General features: G+C 41.3%; 1 protein-coding gene across 1 annotated transcript; it reads right to left on the minus strand.

Moving 5' to 3' along the window:
* Window positions 1-6,084: 6,084 nt before the first annotated feature.
* Window positions 6,085-11,058, minus strand: LOC122549590 (transmembrane protein 74). Its single transcript, XM_043689422.1, has 2 exons — window positions 10,854-11,058; window positions 6,085-10,115 (listed from the first exon to the last, which is right to left on the minus strand). The coding sequence occupies exon 2, from the start codon at window positions 9,775-9,777 to the stop codon at window positions 8,980-8,982; it is 798 nt and encodes a 265-aa protein (XP_043545357.1). The 5' UTR covers window positions 9,778-10,115; window positions 10,854-11,058; the 3' UTR covers window positions 6,085-8,979.
* Between the last annotated feature and the right edge of the window lie 3,542 nt (window positions 11,059-14,600).

The raw sequence follows: 14,600 nt of genomic DNA on the forward strand, positions 1-14,600 counted from the left end.
ACACAGACAGTCACCCGAGGTGGGGATCAAACCCAAGTCCTTGGTGCTGTCAGGCAGCAGTGCTAACTACTGAGCCACTGTGCTGCCCCATGAATGATATGGGAAATTTGGAAAAAAATCACCTAAGAGGTTGCTTGAGGCCCTTTCCTAAGTTGAGACCAAACAGTCATACTTTCCAGTCATATTCTGGGTATAAAGATAAGATTCTTGTTAGTGAGCAGTGAGATGCCTATTAACAGGAATTATCGCTCATTATCACCCTCATTATTATTAAATTTCACCTCATTAATGTGTCATTTTCATGCTCCCACCCACCGGAAATAAACTAGAAGCTGAAATTTCATGACATGGAAGTTGGGGGGGGGGGGGTACCTGGCGATTCCAGTTCACTGCTTACTCTCCTGAACCTCTATCTTGGGCACTTTGTACCAACATCTCCAAGGGCAGAGGTCACACACACTCCCCATCAACAGTTATTGCGATCTGAAGTGTCAATCTCACCACATCATCATGGGACATCTCCAATCCTCTTACAGAATGTTTCTACACTTGAGTGCTGCACTTAGGAGTACATCAACACCTCTCATTGTATTGCTGGTCATATATTTCAGGGATCCTCACTTGCTCTCTTAAGGATAACTCAATGTGTACCTACTTCAATGCTCACATCATTCCTGCCTAGCTTTTTTGTGCTTTGGACCCTCAATTAGATCACAGAGGATCTCAGTATTTCTCACTTGCCTTACTGTTTAATGCACTGAGCCAGGCAGCTTGTCATAGTTGTCAGCAGTTGTTGGTTATGGCAAACTAGGGGATATTCAAAGCCTTCATGGTTGACAGGAAGGGCTACCAGGAAGGGAATATTTACATTTGGGGATATGACAATACTGAAGGCTGAGCCTTAGCTTCAGTGGTTGAGGAGTGACTGCTGCTGTCTTTCACTATGCTGTAGATAACAAGTTCACAAAGGAGATGAAAATGCCTGCCATTACCTATTTCCTTTCATGGGGAGGAATGGCTTTGATTTCAAGTGATGAGCAATTCTTCAAAGTGCCACAGCGTTACACAGACATATATATGCCAAAGCTGAAACATGCCTTCTCTGTGATACCTGGGCATTAACCTATAGTGTGAAGTCCAGATCTTTGCCCAAGCACTCCTGAACATATCATGCTGTAGATAACAAGTGAACCCACTCATCCCTGTGATGCAACAGCAATATTTATCTACCTGGAAAGATGCAACCAAGTTGCCAAAATAACAATAACCTGTCACTTACCCATTTTCTGTGCATGGCGCAGAAACTGCTCACTTCATTCCTTACACCATAGAACATCATGACAGACATTATCCTACTCCTGTTAGAAGAGATGTTATCATCTATTGAAAACTTAAGTGGCCAAGTGTGGTGTTGAACTTAAAAATGGTATCTTCAAACCAGGCTAGTAAAAGGTTAAACATTAAGGATTAATTGGATATGTCAATGAGCATTGAGTCATAGTCATACAGATGTACAGCATGGAAACAGACCCTTCGGTCCAACCCATCCATGCTGACCAGATATCCCAATCCAATCTAGTCCCACCTGCCAGCACCTGGACCATATCCCTCCAAACCCTTCCTATTCATATACCCATCCAAATGCCTCTTAAATGTTGCAATTGTACCAGCCTCCACCACATCCTCTGCAATTGAAAGAATGTGGAAAGGTACATGAAGAACAGACCAAATACAGCCTGCTTTGACTGGGTGGTTACCACATGACTCAGAATTGTCTGTGAGAACTGTCCTGTTGTGCTGTCACACAGAGATCATTGAATTTGTTTCTCAGTCTGATTTGAAGGTTGGAAAAGTCTGCAGTCATTACGAAATGGAGATTCAGCATATGGTTAACACTGCTGCCTCACAGTGCCAGGGACCCAGATTTGGTTCCAGCTGTGGACGACTGTCTGCATGGAGTTTGCATGTCCTCCCCATGTCTATGTAGGTTTCCTTCAAGTGATTTGGTTTCCTCCCACAGTATGAAGATGTGCAGTGAGCTGGATTGGTCATTCTAAATTGGCCAATAATATCCAGCAATGTGCAGGCCAGGTGGGTTAGCATGGTAATTGTGGGATTAAAGCGATAGGATGGGTCTAGGTGGATGCTTTTTGGAGGGTAGGTGCAGACTCCATGGGCCGAATGACTCTTTCTGCACTGTCAGGTTTCTGTGTATTTTCAGCCTAACAATACAGAAAGGCCACTGTAATGGAAGTAAAAGAAGGGAAAAGAGATTCATGGGCAATGTAGATCTCTGGATCCATGAACCTTGTTTGACTGAAGTTGTTAAGAATGATGCCAAGTATCACTTGGAAGCAATGGTGCTCTTTGACCTGGTCCAATGAGTATATGTGTATTTCTCACCTTCAACATGTCATTAGGAAATTCTGATGCACCATGTGCCTAATCTTAGAGTGAATCTTTTGGGCGAAACAAGATGAAAAATTCAAAATGAAACCTTGACAGCTCTTTGCCATCTTTTGTTTGATACCCACGATGCACTAATGGAAAACTGTGATGAGATTATCCTAAAAGAGCAACTGGCAACACCTCATTAATAGATGCACAAATTCTTTGAAAAGGCATTTCTATTTTCAAGTTTGTGGTTTCTCTTATTGTGTGGTAAGACTTCATCCTTAAGGTTAATTTGAAACTTCAGCTTCAGCTGAATGAAATGGGCATTCACAGCTCTATGAAACAACTGAGAGAAGCCAAGATATTTCTTGGAGGCTACAGGCGTGAAAAAGGGTTTGAGAAAACACTGTTGGATGTATGTGCACATGCTGAGAAATTGGTCATATTGACACACTGAACCAGATCTGATCCATATTTAAAGGAGGAAGAAGCACTTCTCATATGAATCTTATTTCAGATCTCCAGCATCCGCAATTCTTTGTTTTAGTTAGAGAATTAAAATCGGATTTACCACCTGGCTAACTATAAAACTAACCCCACCCCCGAATCACCATGAACCACAAATACCGAACACCCTCTTGTGGATCTAACTCCATTTCCAATCTTGACCATCCTGGTCCTCCACCCCACCTTGACCTCGGACATCCCAAACACCTCCAAACACCAAATCTGCCCCAAATCCCAACACCTTCCCACAGCGGCATGGTGGCGCAGTGGTTAGCACTGCTGCCTCACAACGCCAGAGACCCGGGTTCAATTCGGGCAACTGTCTGTGTTGAGTTTGCACATTCTCCCCGTGTCTGTGTGGGTTTCCTTACCGGTGCTCCGGTTTCCTTCCACGGTCCAAAGATGTGCAGGTTAGGTGAATTGGCCATGCTAAATTGCCCGTAGTGTTAGGTGAAGCGGTAAATGTAGGGGAACGGGTCTGGGTGGGTTCCTCTTCAGAGGGTCGGTGTGGACTTGTTGGACCGAAGGGCCTGTTTCCACACTGTAAGTAATCTAATCTAATCAGATAACTCCCATCCCTTCCCACATGACCCAATGCTCCCCACTCTTTGACAGTCTCCCCAGAACTGACAGCCTGTGTCCCATTGTTCCCTTTACCCACAGCCCCTGGTTCCCCACACACACTGGGCCTTGACTCAAAATCTGAAATCCTACTTCCCTATCCACTCAGATCTTCTGAGCTCAACATCTTTTCTGCCTCACATCCTATCCACCCTAGCCCCTCCCTCACCCACATGACACCCTAACCACATCACACATTTTGCACCCTACCCCCTCTCCCAACTGGTAGGTACTGCCTCACTGACCAGTTACCCTACCACCTTACACAACTGGCACGGTTTCTCCCCCATTGTCCTGTCTCTCTACTCCCTCACTTGTCTTTTGTCAGCAACTGTCAAAATACATTTGGACCTTTATGGAGCATTGTACACATAATGCCACAAAATAGGGTTGTGGTTTCAGTATTGATCTCCATTCTGTCACTGCCCATATTGTATCCTGAATTTGACCACACTGCTTCAGCTGGGAAAGCTCTTGACACAGTTGTTCATCCAGAAAATTGCACTAAGATGGACAATTTTTGTCAGATCTGGGCCTGAAATAAGGAGTCCTACTCAGATGTGAGGATTCAGGTTATTGATGCTTCAGATTTGTGTGCTGAACAATGAATCATGTCAAAATGAGTTCCATAGTGTTCATCGCCGCAAGATGCATTGAATTTGGTTTGCAAGAACAGAATGAGGTAAATGTCTCTAACCCACTTATGGCTCTCTGCATTCTCTTGACATTCCACATTTCTATGGCCAGTAGGCAGCGAAACATTTCTAAGCTAAAATTGATCAAAACTTACCTTAATTCTTCAATGATGCAGGAAAGACTATCCACCATCTCAATAAAACATGAAATTCCATGAAACATTATCCTGAAAGAACTTGCTTCTGTACTTGTTGAAATTACAAAGTATTACATTCTAAATCTTCTTGATCAACAACTTGCAGAAAAATGCAGACAATATAGCACAGTATCAAGTCATGTGAGCCATCTGTGTTAAACTACTCATTAATATATGTGCATTGTTGCAAAATGAAAGGTTGCGTAGAGTGGAGCAATGGAGATAATCATATAAAACTCATTTTCAGTAATATATTCTTTTTTCTTGTAAGTAGATCTAATTTATCTATGAATGCAGAATATGGATATTTATTCTTCATGAGCTTTATCATAAACTGATGTAGATTCGAATAATTAACAATGTGAATTTCTTTTTGGCATATGTGGGGGAGAAAATGGGTGATACTAGGCGCAGGCTGTCCTGATCGAAATCTTGTGATGAAGGTTGAGGTCTCACAAGAAGTCTGACATAAATGGATTGGCTGAGAGGGCTTTTGCAGAGGTGTTCAAAATCAAGATAGTTAAAAAACAGAGGGCATAGGAAGAAATTAGTAGAATGGTCAGGATTGAATGTAAGACTTGAAATAATTGTCAAAAAAACCCCAAAAATAACATAAGGAAAGGTTTTGCTGCACACTGAGCAGTTAGCATTTTGGGATATATTGCCCAGAGTGTGGTGAAAGTAACTGTAATTAAGGCCTTAATAATGGAAATAGATCATGACTTGAAGGGAGATAAATGTGCAGCTCTATGGGCAGAGGGCAAGGAGTGAAAATAACTGAGTTGCCCCTGCAGCAAGGTTGCACAAGCTCAAAGGACTGAATTACCTCTTTCTGGGTTCTAACTATGCCATGATTCTGTGAATATTTTGAAGGTGCCTCTCATTTCTCAACTAAACAACTTGAACAAAGAAAAAGATGAAAAAAAGCACCATAAAAATAACACTGTTAAAAGTAGGGCAAAGTTGAAGCACATATCAATTATGAAAAGAGTAAACTTAGAGTTTAAAAAAAAACCAGAGAATATTTAAAATTTCTGAGTAATACTAAGTAGATAAAACTATTTCTAGCAATTCCAAATTAAAAGTTTATTCATATACATCCAGCTCCACGGTAATGCAAGGGTTAAAGTTAATCAGTTAAATAGTATACAATATTGCTTAAGTGAAAAAAAAACAGTAGTATGATTTGCACACTGTAAAAAGAGCAATATTCTATGTGGTAGAACTGCCATTCCATATGATATATTATTTATGACGACAGTTTTACACAACATAATTTAGGTATCAAAGTAATGAAAATATGCTGACTGGCAGAATCTCCCATTACATTATCCACTGAATCTTTGGCTTGAGCATCTGTTGGTACCATAAAGATATGCGTATGTGATGTTAAGGCAATCCGTCACAACAGCCCAGCTTTGTGCTTGTAAATCAGACAGTAAAATTTCTCTTCTATTCATGCATACTTTGTAAAATAAGTTGTAAATTTTAAAACCAATGTTGCCTATGAATGTAGACAGATGTTTCCCAGACAGTGTTGAAAACAAGTGGTGATCTCAATCTAGAATATTAAAGAGCAATGTAAAATCAGATTTGGTAAATTATTGTTAAGCAACTGGACACTTGAGTAAACTGATCTATTTTTATAAATTTATCAAGCAGCATAATTCTCCATCAAAGTAGGAGTCTATATTTTAGAAAATCATTTAAAAAACATTTTCTGTTTATGTTCTAGTCATTGGCAGATAAATGAATATAATAGCTATGTTCAGTTGTTAACAGTTTGGCCTCTGAATCAGAAAGTCATGGGTTCAAGCCTCACTCCAGAAACTTGAGCATATCATTTACTCCCAGTTCAATTCTGTGATGTTGCCTTTAGAAGAAGCATTAGGCCAAGGCCAGATCTGCTGTCTCATAGGAAGATATGCTAATATTGGAAGAAGAACAGGGGAATTATAATATTGTTGTTTGTGGGATCTTACTGTGTGCATAATAAACTAATTGCAGTTTAAATATGTTTCCTTGGTTGTAAAATGCTTGAGATATTCTGAGGTCAAAAAAGCAAGTCCTATATTATTAATAATTTTGCCTGAAGGATTTAAGTGGGAAAATACTGGCCTGATTGTAGTGCAGGGGAATTAAATATAGAACTCCAAATGAAATCTAATTATTGTCTATTGACTATGGAGTAAGGCAGCATTGTTTTGAATTTAAGGCTATTGAAATTAAGACACTTATATTTTGCAAGCAATTTGAATACCATTGAAAGAGCACTTTATTTTAAACCAATTGTTGTTTTTGTTAAACTATTGAACATATCAGTAGAATAAACATGATACATTTGAATAAGGCATTAAATACTTACACTAAATAAGTCAATATACAATTAATACTTATACAATGTAATTGGTGGAGTTAATAATTTTTCATAGCTGGCACAAGTTGCAGTTTCAGTGTAATTAGAAAGACTCTGTGTAATTAATCTGCCAATGCACTGCCATGGTACAGGACACAAAGAGTAGAAATCACAAACAAGTTTAAATCTGTTTCATTCCTCAAACAGTTTTCTTAAGAAATATATGAATTCCACGCAGGGGGTGCTGGACAAGTGTCCAGTTGCAGCTTCTCTGGTGGAGCAGGCATAGAACTGAGGCAGAAAAGCAGATGTGAATTGAAAATGAGCAGGTCCTGTCAAATTTGGGAGGCTGAGCTTGGAGCTGAGGTATCTGCAAAATGATCAACTCTTAGAATACTAGCTGGAAGTCATGGGTAAGAAACAAAAGGACAAGGAAATGTGGAGGTAAAACAGGAAATGGAGGAGAGTCAGGAAACAAGTTTTATTAAAATAACAAAAATATTGTGAATTTTTTTTAGATTTTGCATAAAATTTTGTTTTTAAATATTATTGTGTCACTCTTCTTTTAGAATTCCAAATGTTGAGATGCAAGTTGCTCTATTAAAGAAGTAATGCAAAACTCACCCAATGTCCTCAAAGCCCTCACATTATTGTTGCTGGTTATAGCTAATGTGTCACCCAAGAGGCCATAAGAAAATCAAAACTGCTTGGAGAATGCATGACTAGAATGGGGTGACATAATAAAGATTTGACAGATTTTTCTTGCTGCAAATGTCATCTTTCTGTCATTGTGCTGTTTGAATGAATTCAATCCACAAATGCGATATTTGACATTTGATTAGGTAAAGACAATGGAGAAGGTACAGCATAGTCATTGGTGTACATTTTAAGAACAGTTTGTTTTATCTCTAAAAACAAATGTACATACTGCAAGTTTCAGATAACATTAATTTGTATATTTGTCCTAACAAAGGACAGCGATCTATAAGCACGAATTCAGAACAAAACAGCATACTAATGGTGCAATCCTGATCAAGTAGCAATGGCTTTTCTGGAGTGATGTAGTGTAAAATGTGTTTAGAAAACATAATCAAATGTATTCAAGATCCCTGTTAATAAAGGTTATATTTTCGGTGGACTAGACTGAATGAATTAATCTGTTGCTCTTGCACCAGAGGTACTGCAGACACTTATGGTGTGAATAGCTCAAATCAGTGGTGCACAAGTCATCCTTGAGAAACCAGGACTTTGCAGTCTGTAAAATGAATCATAGAATCCTACAGAGCAGAAAGTGACCATTTGACCCACCATATCCATGCTGGCTCTTTGAACGAGCTATCCAATAAATAGCTTAATGTCACTACATCGAGTGGCTTTTAATTTTTTTATATATCCAGAGTTCATAAAATGTTGGAGAGTTGCTGGATATCATTTGGGTTAGACCAAGGCACCAAAGTTTGTGTTGGGGGCTGGATGGGTAGTATAGAGATCAATAGTGAACCATTAACTCACCCACTCTCTTCACAGATGCTGCCGGACTTGTTGAGTGATTTTAGCATTTCCTTTTTGTACCAGAGTTAAATGCACTTGATGAATTAAACATTTTTGATAAGTCACAAACAAAACCTCTAAATAGTATCAAGAAGAAATAACCGTTTTGCTTTTGCATAAATTAGGAAGTTTGAGGGTTGGCCAAATTGCAGTTCAATTCAGAAAGGATTTGTAGCGAGAATAGATACAGAGACAGTATGTTTTTTGCTGGGGATCGCGAGAAAATGGGGTAAGACTTTAAAATTACAGCCAGGAATTAAAATCAGGAACCAGTTCCTTAGGCTAAAAGCAGAGGGAATCTGAATGTTCTCCCACCAAAACCTGCGGCTGCTGGCAATCAACTGGAGTTTATGCAAATATAGTGGATTTTTAGGGGAGTGAGGTCAGAGGCGGGAATGGACTTGAGGTACAGGTGATTGCCTTCAATCACGGAACAGGCTGGAAAGATTTGATGGCTTTCTGTTATTTCTGTGAACCTACAAACAGATCCGAATGCATAAAGTGACAGGAGGCCGGGGTGGATTGTTGGATTGTGAATCTTACCAAGTTTAGAAATGTATGTGGTGAAATTGTTGACAGACGTTTTGCTCGGTCAGTGTTGCATGAGACGTTGCGGGGAATGGGATGCTGTGGACTATTTCACGCTGGACAATTTGAGAACATTAACCTGTGTGATGAACAAGGTAAACACTTTTCAAGTTTACAACGTACAGCGCCATTAATCAATGGTCATAGTGTCCTCTCCATCCATTGGAAACCGCTGGATGGAACTGTTGGGACCTGGAGATTTCAGGCGAAAGCTAAAAGACCCATAGAGTTTTCCCGATCTTCCCACAGCTGCGAACCTCTGCCTTTGATATAGTTCACCTTTGCAAATTGATATCATTAACAAAGTGGAGAGGAGGATTCCCCCCAGGGTCAAAAGGCCAAGTCCCGCGATGACACACCGGTCCAGGTGAGCCCCGATCCGGGCGCTCTCCTTTTGAAGGTTCTCCATCTCCCGGGCTGAAACACTGTCTGGATTCACAGTCACGTCGCGGGGGATCACGTAGGATATGATGACCAGCGTGATCCCACTGAACAGGAAGAGCAGGGCGCTGATAAAGCCATAGTCCACGGATGTGTCCGAGCTCTCGGACGAGCTGTCATCATCAGACTCTGTCGAGAGTTCCTGCAAACCGTCGGGGATAGCTCTGATGTCGCTGGAAGAGCCGTGGTAGGACTGCATGGGGTAGCTTTTGTCGGACAGAGTCGGACTTGCACGTTGCAAGTTGACATTTTCGTCCACATAAGTGAAAGATGTTTCAAGTTGCTGGTCGCAGCAGCACACCTTGATGTCCTTGCCGGCCGGGTGGTGCTGCTGCCCGTGTTTGTAGCTGTAGCACTCGTATGGAGCTGTCCCTGGTGCTGAACCGGAGAGGCACGGGAACGACGCGTGCAATCCCCACTCCAGTTCTTTCCATGCACACGGTTGGCTGTTGCCTTCGCCCAGGTAAACCAATTCCACGGAAGCCATTTGACAAAGCGAGGTCTGTCCCTCCACCTCCCAGCCACGGGTGTCCTTTTAAGGCATCTCTGATGGAAAGCAGCTGTCTGCACAGAGAAGCACACAGTTCTCCAGTTTAATACAGACTGTAAAAATAAACCCTCAGGCAGCGATAGCCTCCAGTGAGCGCCACAACCTCCTCATGAAGCTCAAAGTCACATCAGAGTCAACGTGTTTCAGTGCGTCTCCCATCTCTCTGCTTCTGTCTCTCGTCGTTAGAACACAGCTTCCTGCTCTCAGGGAGTAGCTTTTATTTTGCGTCTGTGGTCTGGAGCTTAGTCAGGAATTAGCCAGTTGGAGACATATATCTGTTGATTTTTTAAAAAAGCAAGTTTATTAAAATAACATAATTTCGAAACTCATAGATGCGCTACTTAAAAAGAGTGCATCAGTCTAGACTGCACGTTGGGCGCGCTTCTGTAGTCTCATTTAACGCTTCTCTGGTTGCTCGGGGCAAGAGGCGGAGAATGTGTTATATTTTAGAGTGTTCTAACTTGCATGAATATCAGAGCCCTGTATTTTTAACAAATGAACCTCATTCCCATGATCACGTCGCTTTAAATTCTTTGCAGTCAGGAATAGAATCCATTAGCATAAAATCAAATTACCCCTGGGCAGCAGATGGTGAACTCCCTTTCACTTCTCTTAAATGCCGTGTTTCCAGCGAGCTGGGATTTAAAAACCTGTGCATAGCAATCCCCAGGTATAAATACATGAGAAAATTGAGAACCGAAACTTTCTCCCCTCCTGCCAAACCGTGCATTTTTTGAAAAAAAAACAGAATTGTTACTAGTCAAAGGCGAATAAACTTCAAACCAACGCCCAACAAAACCTTTGCCAAGAACTCTTCATATCTTAGACAAAATGTTGTTCAGTTTTAGTCACACGCGGTGGTTTACATTTATTCAGCTCTCTCTCTCTTTCTCTGTGCCCCCGAAGATCAGGAAAGAGTGAGAATACCTCTGAAAATAATTAGCACCGATCCTGCACTCGCACCGGTGAAGGCAATGAAATCATAACCAGCATTTCTTTTTCCCCTGACATACCTGGTCCAGGCTTTCTGCGATATTTCGCTCCAGGCTTGTCCTTCCCTGTGTAATTGAAAGCGGATCAGTGTCTGACCGGGATCCCTCCCTGCACTGGGCTGCGCCGCTCACATTCTGGACCTGATGATGTGTCAATCCCGGATTGTACTCGCAGCGGAAACTCGGGAATCCAGATCTCCAACAGGCGGAGCACTCTGGGAACTGGAGTCTTACCACTCCGCAATCCAACCCCTCCCTCCCGGCTGCCCGTGCAGCAAACGACACCTGGAGCCAACGCACTCAGCTATATAAAGCAGCTTCAAAAAGCAGTTTGGATCTCATCTTAACTGCATGCAGTCATTATTAATTACAGAGAATTGCGTGTTCTTAAAGCCTTTCCATTCCAGACCGCTTCGGCACAGAATCATCAAATGGTCACCGCACAGAAGGAGACCATTCGGCCCATCATACCAATGGAGACTGTAAGAGCAAATCAATGGATTCCATTTCCCCGGCCTTTCTCGATTCTGCAAATGTACTCCCTTCAGGCGGTATCATAATTCCCCCTTTGAAATGCCTTGATTGAATCTACCTCCACCATAGTCTCGGGTTCTGCATCATAAATCCTAACCACCCATTGTGTAAAAAGGCTTGCCTTCATGTTGCTTTTGGTTCTTTTGCCAATCTCAATAAGTCATTATCCTCTGGTTCTAAATCCTTCCACCAATAGAAATAGAATTTCTATCACTTCTGTCCAGACCCCCTATAATATTGAATACCTCCATCCAATCTCCCCTTCACCTCTTAAGTAAAACACACCCACTATTTCCAACCTATCCATATAACCAAAGTTCCAGATCTAAGGATTCATTTCATGAATCTTTTCTGCACTCTTTCTAATACTTTCATAATTTTCCTAAACTGAGATACCCAGAACTGCCCACACAATTCCTGCTGTTGCTGAACCAGTGTTTTATAATCATCCAGCATAATTCTCTTGTTTTGGTATTCTACACCCTTTCTTTTCACAAATCTCAGGATCTTGCACACCTTTTAAACCTACCCTTTCATATCCGATGTCCTATACATATGTAATCCAAAGGCCTTCTGTTCCTGCATCTCCTTTGGAGTTGCATCCTTGGCTTTATCGAAGTAATTATTTCAGCAACAAAAAAGGCCACCAGTACATATGCAGAACGATGCACTTTTATTTCATAGCAATTAGTTGCTTTTTTAACAAGCAATGACCAATCCCCCATTCTGCCTCAGTGACTTCTCACATTCCTGCCTGGCTCCTGATACTCATTCATGCTTGGCCAGGGGAGAGGGAGAAGTCAATTTCCAGAAGGAAGAGAAGTTTTCAATCACAAAGATCCCTCAGAATTATATTTGTGAGGGAAACTGCTGCTTGTTGCTACTGTTTTGGGGAGCAGCATTGTGTTCACTCATGTATGTGTGCACTCATTTCTCCACATGATAGTGGCTTACATGATAAAAGCACTTTTTAAAAAATATTTTGATATATTATCACACCATGTTGCTCCTACCAAAATGTACCATCTCACACTTCTCTCCACGACATTTCACCTGCACACGTCTGTCCTCTAACTTGTTCATGTTCGATTGAAGTCTATAGGGGTGGGTTACCTTAGGTGATTGAATGGCTAGTTTGTGATGCAGAGCAGCCCAACATCATGAATTCAATTTCCATACTGGTTGAAGTTACTGTGAAGCACTCTCCTTCTTAAACTCTGTCCTCACCAGAAGTGTACTGACCCTCAGATTAAACCACCATGGTTCTCTCTTTACTGAGAAAACTGCCCTATGGTCTGCTGGTACTTTGACAACTTTGTCTTTTATATTACTAACCTCACAGTTCACAATAGTTCTAAGCTTTGTAGTATGCACACATTTAGAAGTTGTGCTCTTTACACCCAAGTCTCTGTCAGCAATATAGATCAAGAGAGCCATGGTCTGAATAACAACTTCTGGGGAATCTGTTCTCGTCCCCAGTAGTTTTCTATCACTTGTCCACATTGTATCTATACTGTCACTTTCCATTATTTCCAAATAATTAAGTACTTCTGAACTGGAGGCTTTGTTGTACTCTAGGAGATGCAACAGCAATTTACATAGAGAGATTCCAAAATCAGTGATGTGAGAAGTAATCAGATAATCTGTTCTCATTCCACATGTTTGGGGATTTGTTTTTCAGAACACGGAGTTCCTCGTATTCATTGAATTTTGACATAGAATCTTTTGTATCAACTTGAGACAATTGATAATGCCTTTTCTCAATATCATATCTGGCAGTGCTGCAGTCCCTCAGTACTGTATGACAGCACAAGCCTAAAATTTGTGCTCAAGTCTGTGAGGTTGGTCAGGGCCTTCCACTCAGAGGCAGAGTGATAGTCACGAGACTGGTCACAAGGATGGTGCCCTAAAATGAATAAAATAACCTTTATTTAAAACATAGTAGGAACCTTATGCAGATGGGTGTTCTTTGATTTTAGAGTCTAGTTTGTTATTAAGACAATATAAGAATGCATCTTGTCACAGCCACACAGCATTGAAGTTTCATTTACCTCCCCATTAACAAAAACCTTGATTTTCTATAACACCTATTGTGATCAGAGGATGCTCCAAAATATTTTGCATCCAAGAAGTTCGGCTAGTAATTTATAATATATGTACCAGTCAGTGTGCTTTCTATATATTTTTTATGTATTCATTGGACGTGGACATCATGACAGGCCAGCATTTATTAGCCATCCCTAGTTGCCAGTGAGCTGACAACTTGAACCACCACAGTCTATTAGATAGATCCACAGTGCCATTCAGGAGGAAGTGCCAGGATTTTGAACCATCAAATCTGAAGGAACTGCATTATATTTCCAAATCAGGATGGTACTTGAGGGTGGTGGTGTTCCCATGTATCTGCAGCCCTTGTCCTTCTAGATGGTGATAGCCATAGGTTTGGAAAGTGCTAAGTAGCCTTGATAAATTTCTGCAGTGCAATTTGAAGATGGCATACACTGCAGCTACTGAGCACCAGTGCTGGAGGGAATGGATATTTGTGAGTTTGTTACCATTCAAGCCCATTGTTTTTCTTGGATGGCGCTAAGTTTCTTGAATGTTGTTGGAGCTGCACTCATCCTATTGGGAAACATTCCATTACACTCCAGACTTGTGCTTTGTGGATGGTAAAAACAATGACTGCAGATGCTGGAAACCAGATTCTGGATTAGTGGTGCTGGAAGAGCACAGCAGTTCAGGCAGCATCCAAGGAGCTTCGAAATCGACGTTTCGGGCAAAAGCCCCTTTGTAGATGGTGAACAAGCTTTTGGAAGTCAGAATGTGAGTTACTAGCATTTCTAAGCTCTGGCCTGCTTTTGGCGAGTCCAGTTTAGTTTCTGGTCAATGGTAACAATGTGCCCAACAAGATTCCACAAACAGTAATAAGTAAATGACCAGATTGTGTGTGTGTGTTGATTGAACAATAAATATTGTCCAGGAGTTTGCGGAGATCTCCCCGACTCTTCCAAGAAACACTCTTCCATGTAGTACTATATTTTACTTCTACTGAATAGGACAGAGGGCGCCTCCCTTTGGCAGATTTGGTAGTGCAGGACCCGTTGGTTTATTTTCGTGTTCAAGTCCTAAATTCGGAATGGAAGCCATAGTTTTCTGAATCAAAGGCGAGAGTGCCGCAGCTAACGTTAAGCGTGGCTCCGAACAGTTCGTAAGATTTTCCTGGAATAGTCAAGC

Source organism: Chiloscyllium plagiosum, chromosome 4, assembly GCF_004010195.1.
Source record: "Chiloscyllium plagiosum isolate BGI_BamShark_2017 chromosome 4, ASM401019v2, whole genome shotgun sequence".
Lineage (NCBI taxonomy): Eukaryota > Metazoa > Chordata > Chondrichthyes > Orectolobiformes > Hemiscylliidae > Chiloscyllium > Chiloscyllium plagiosum.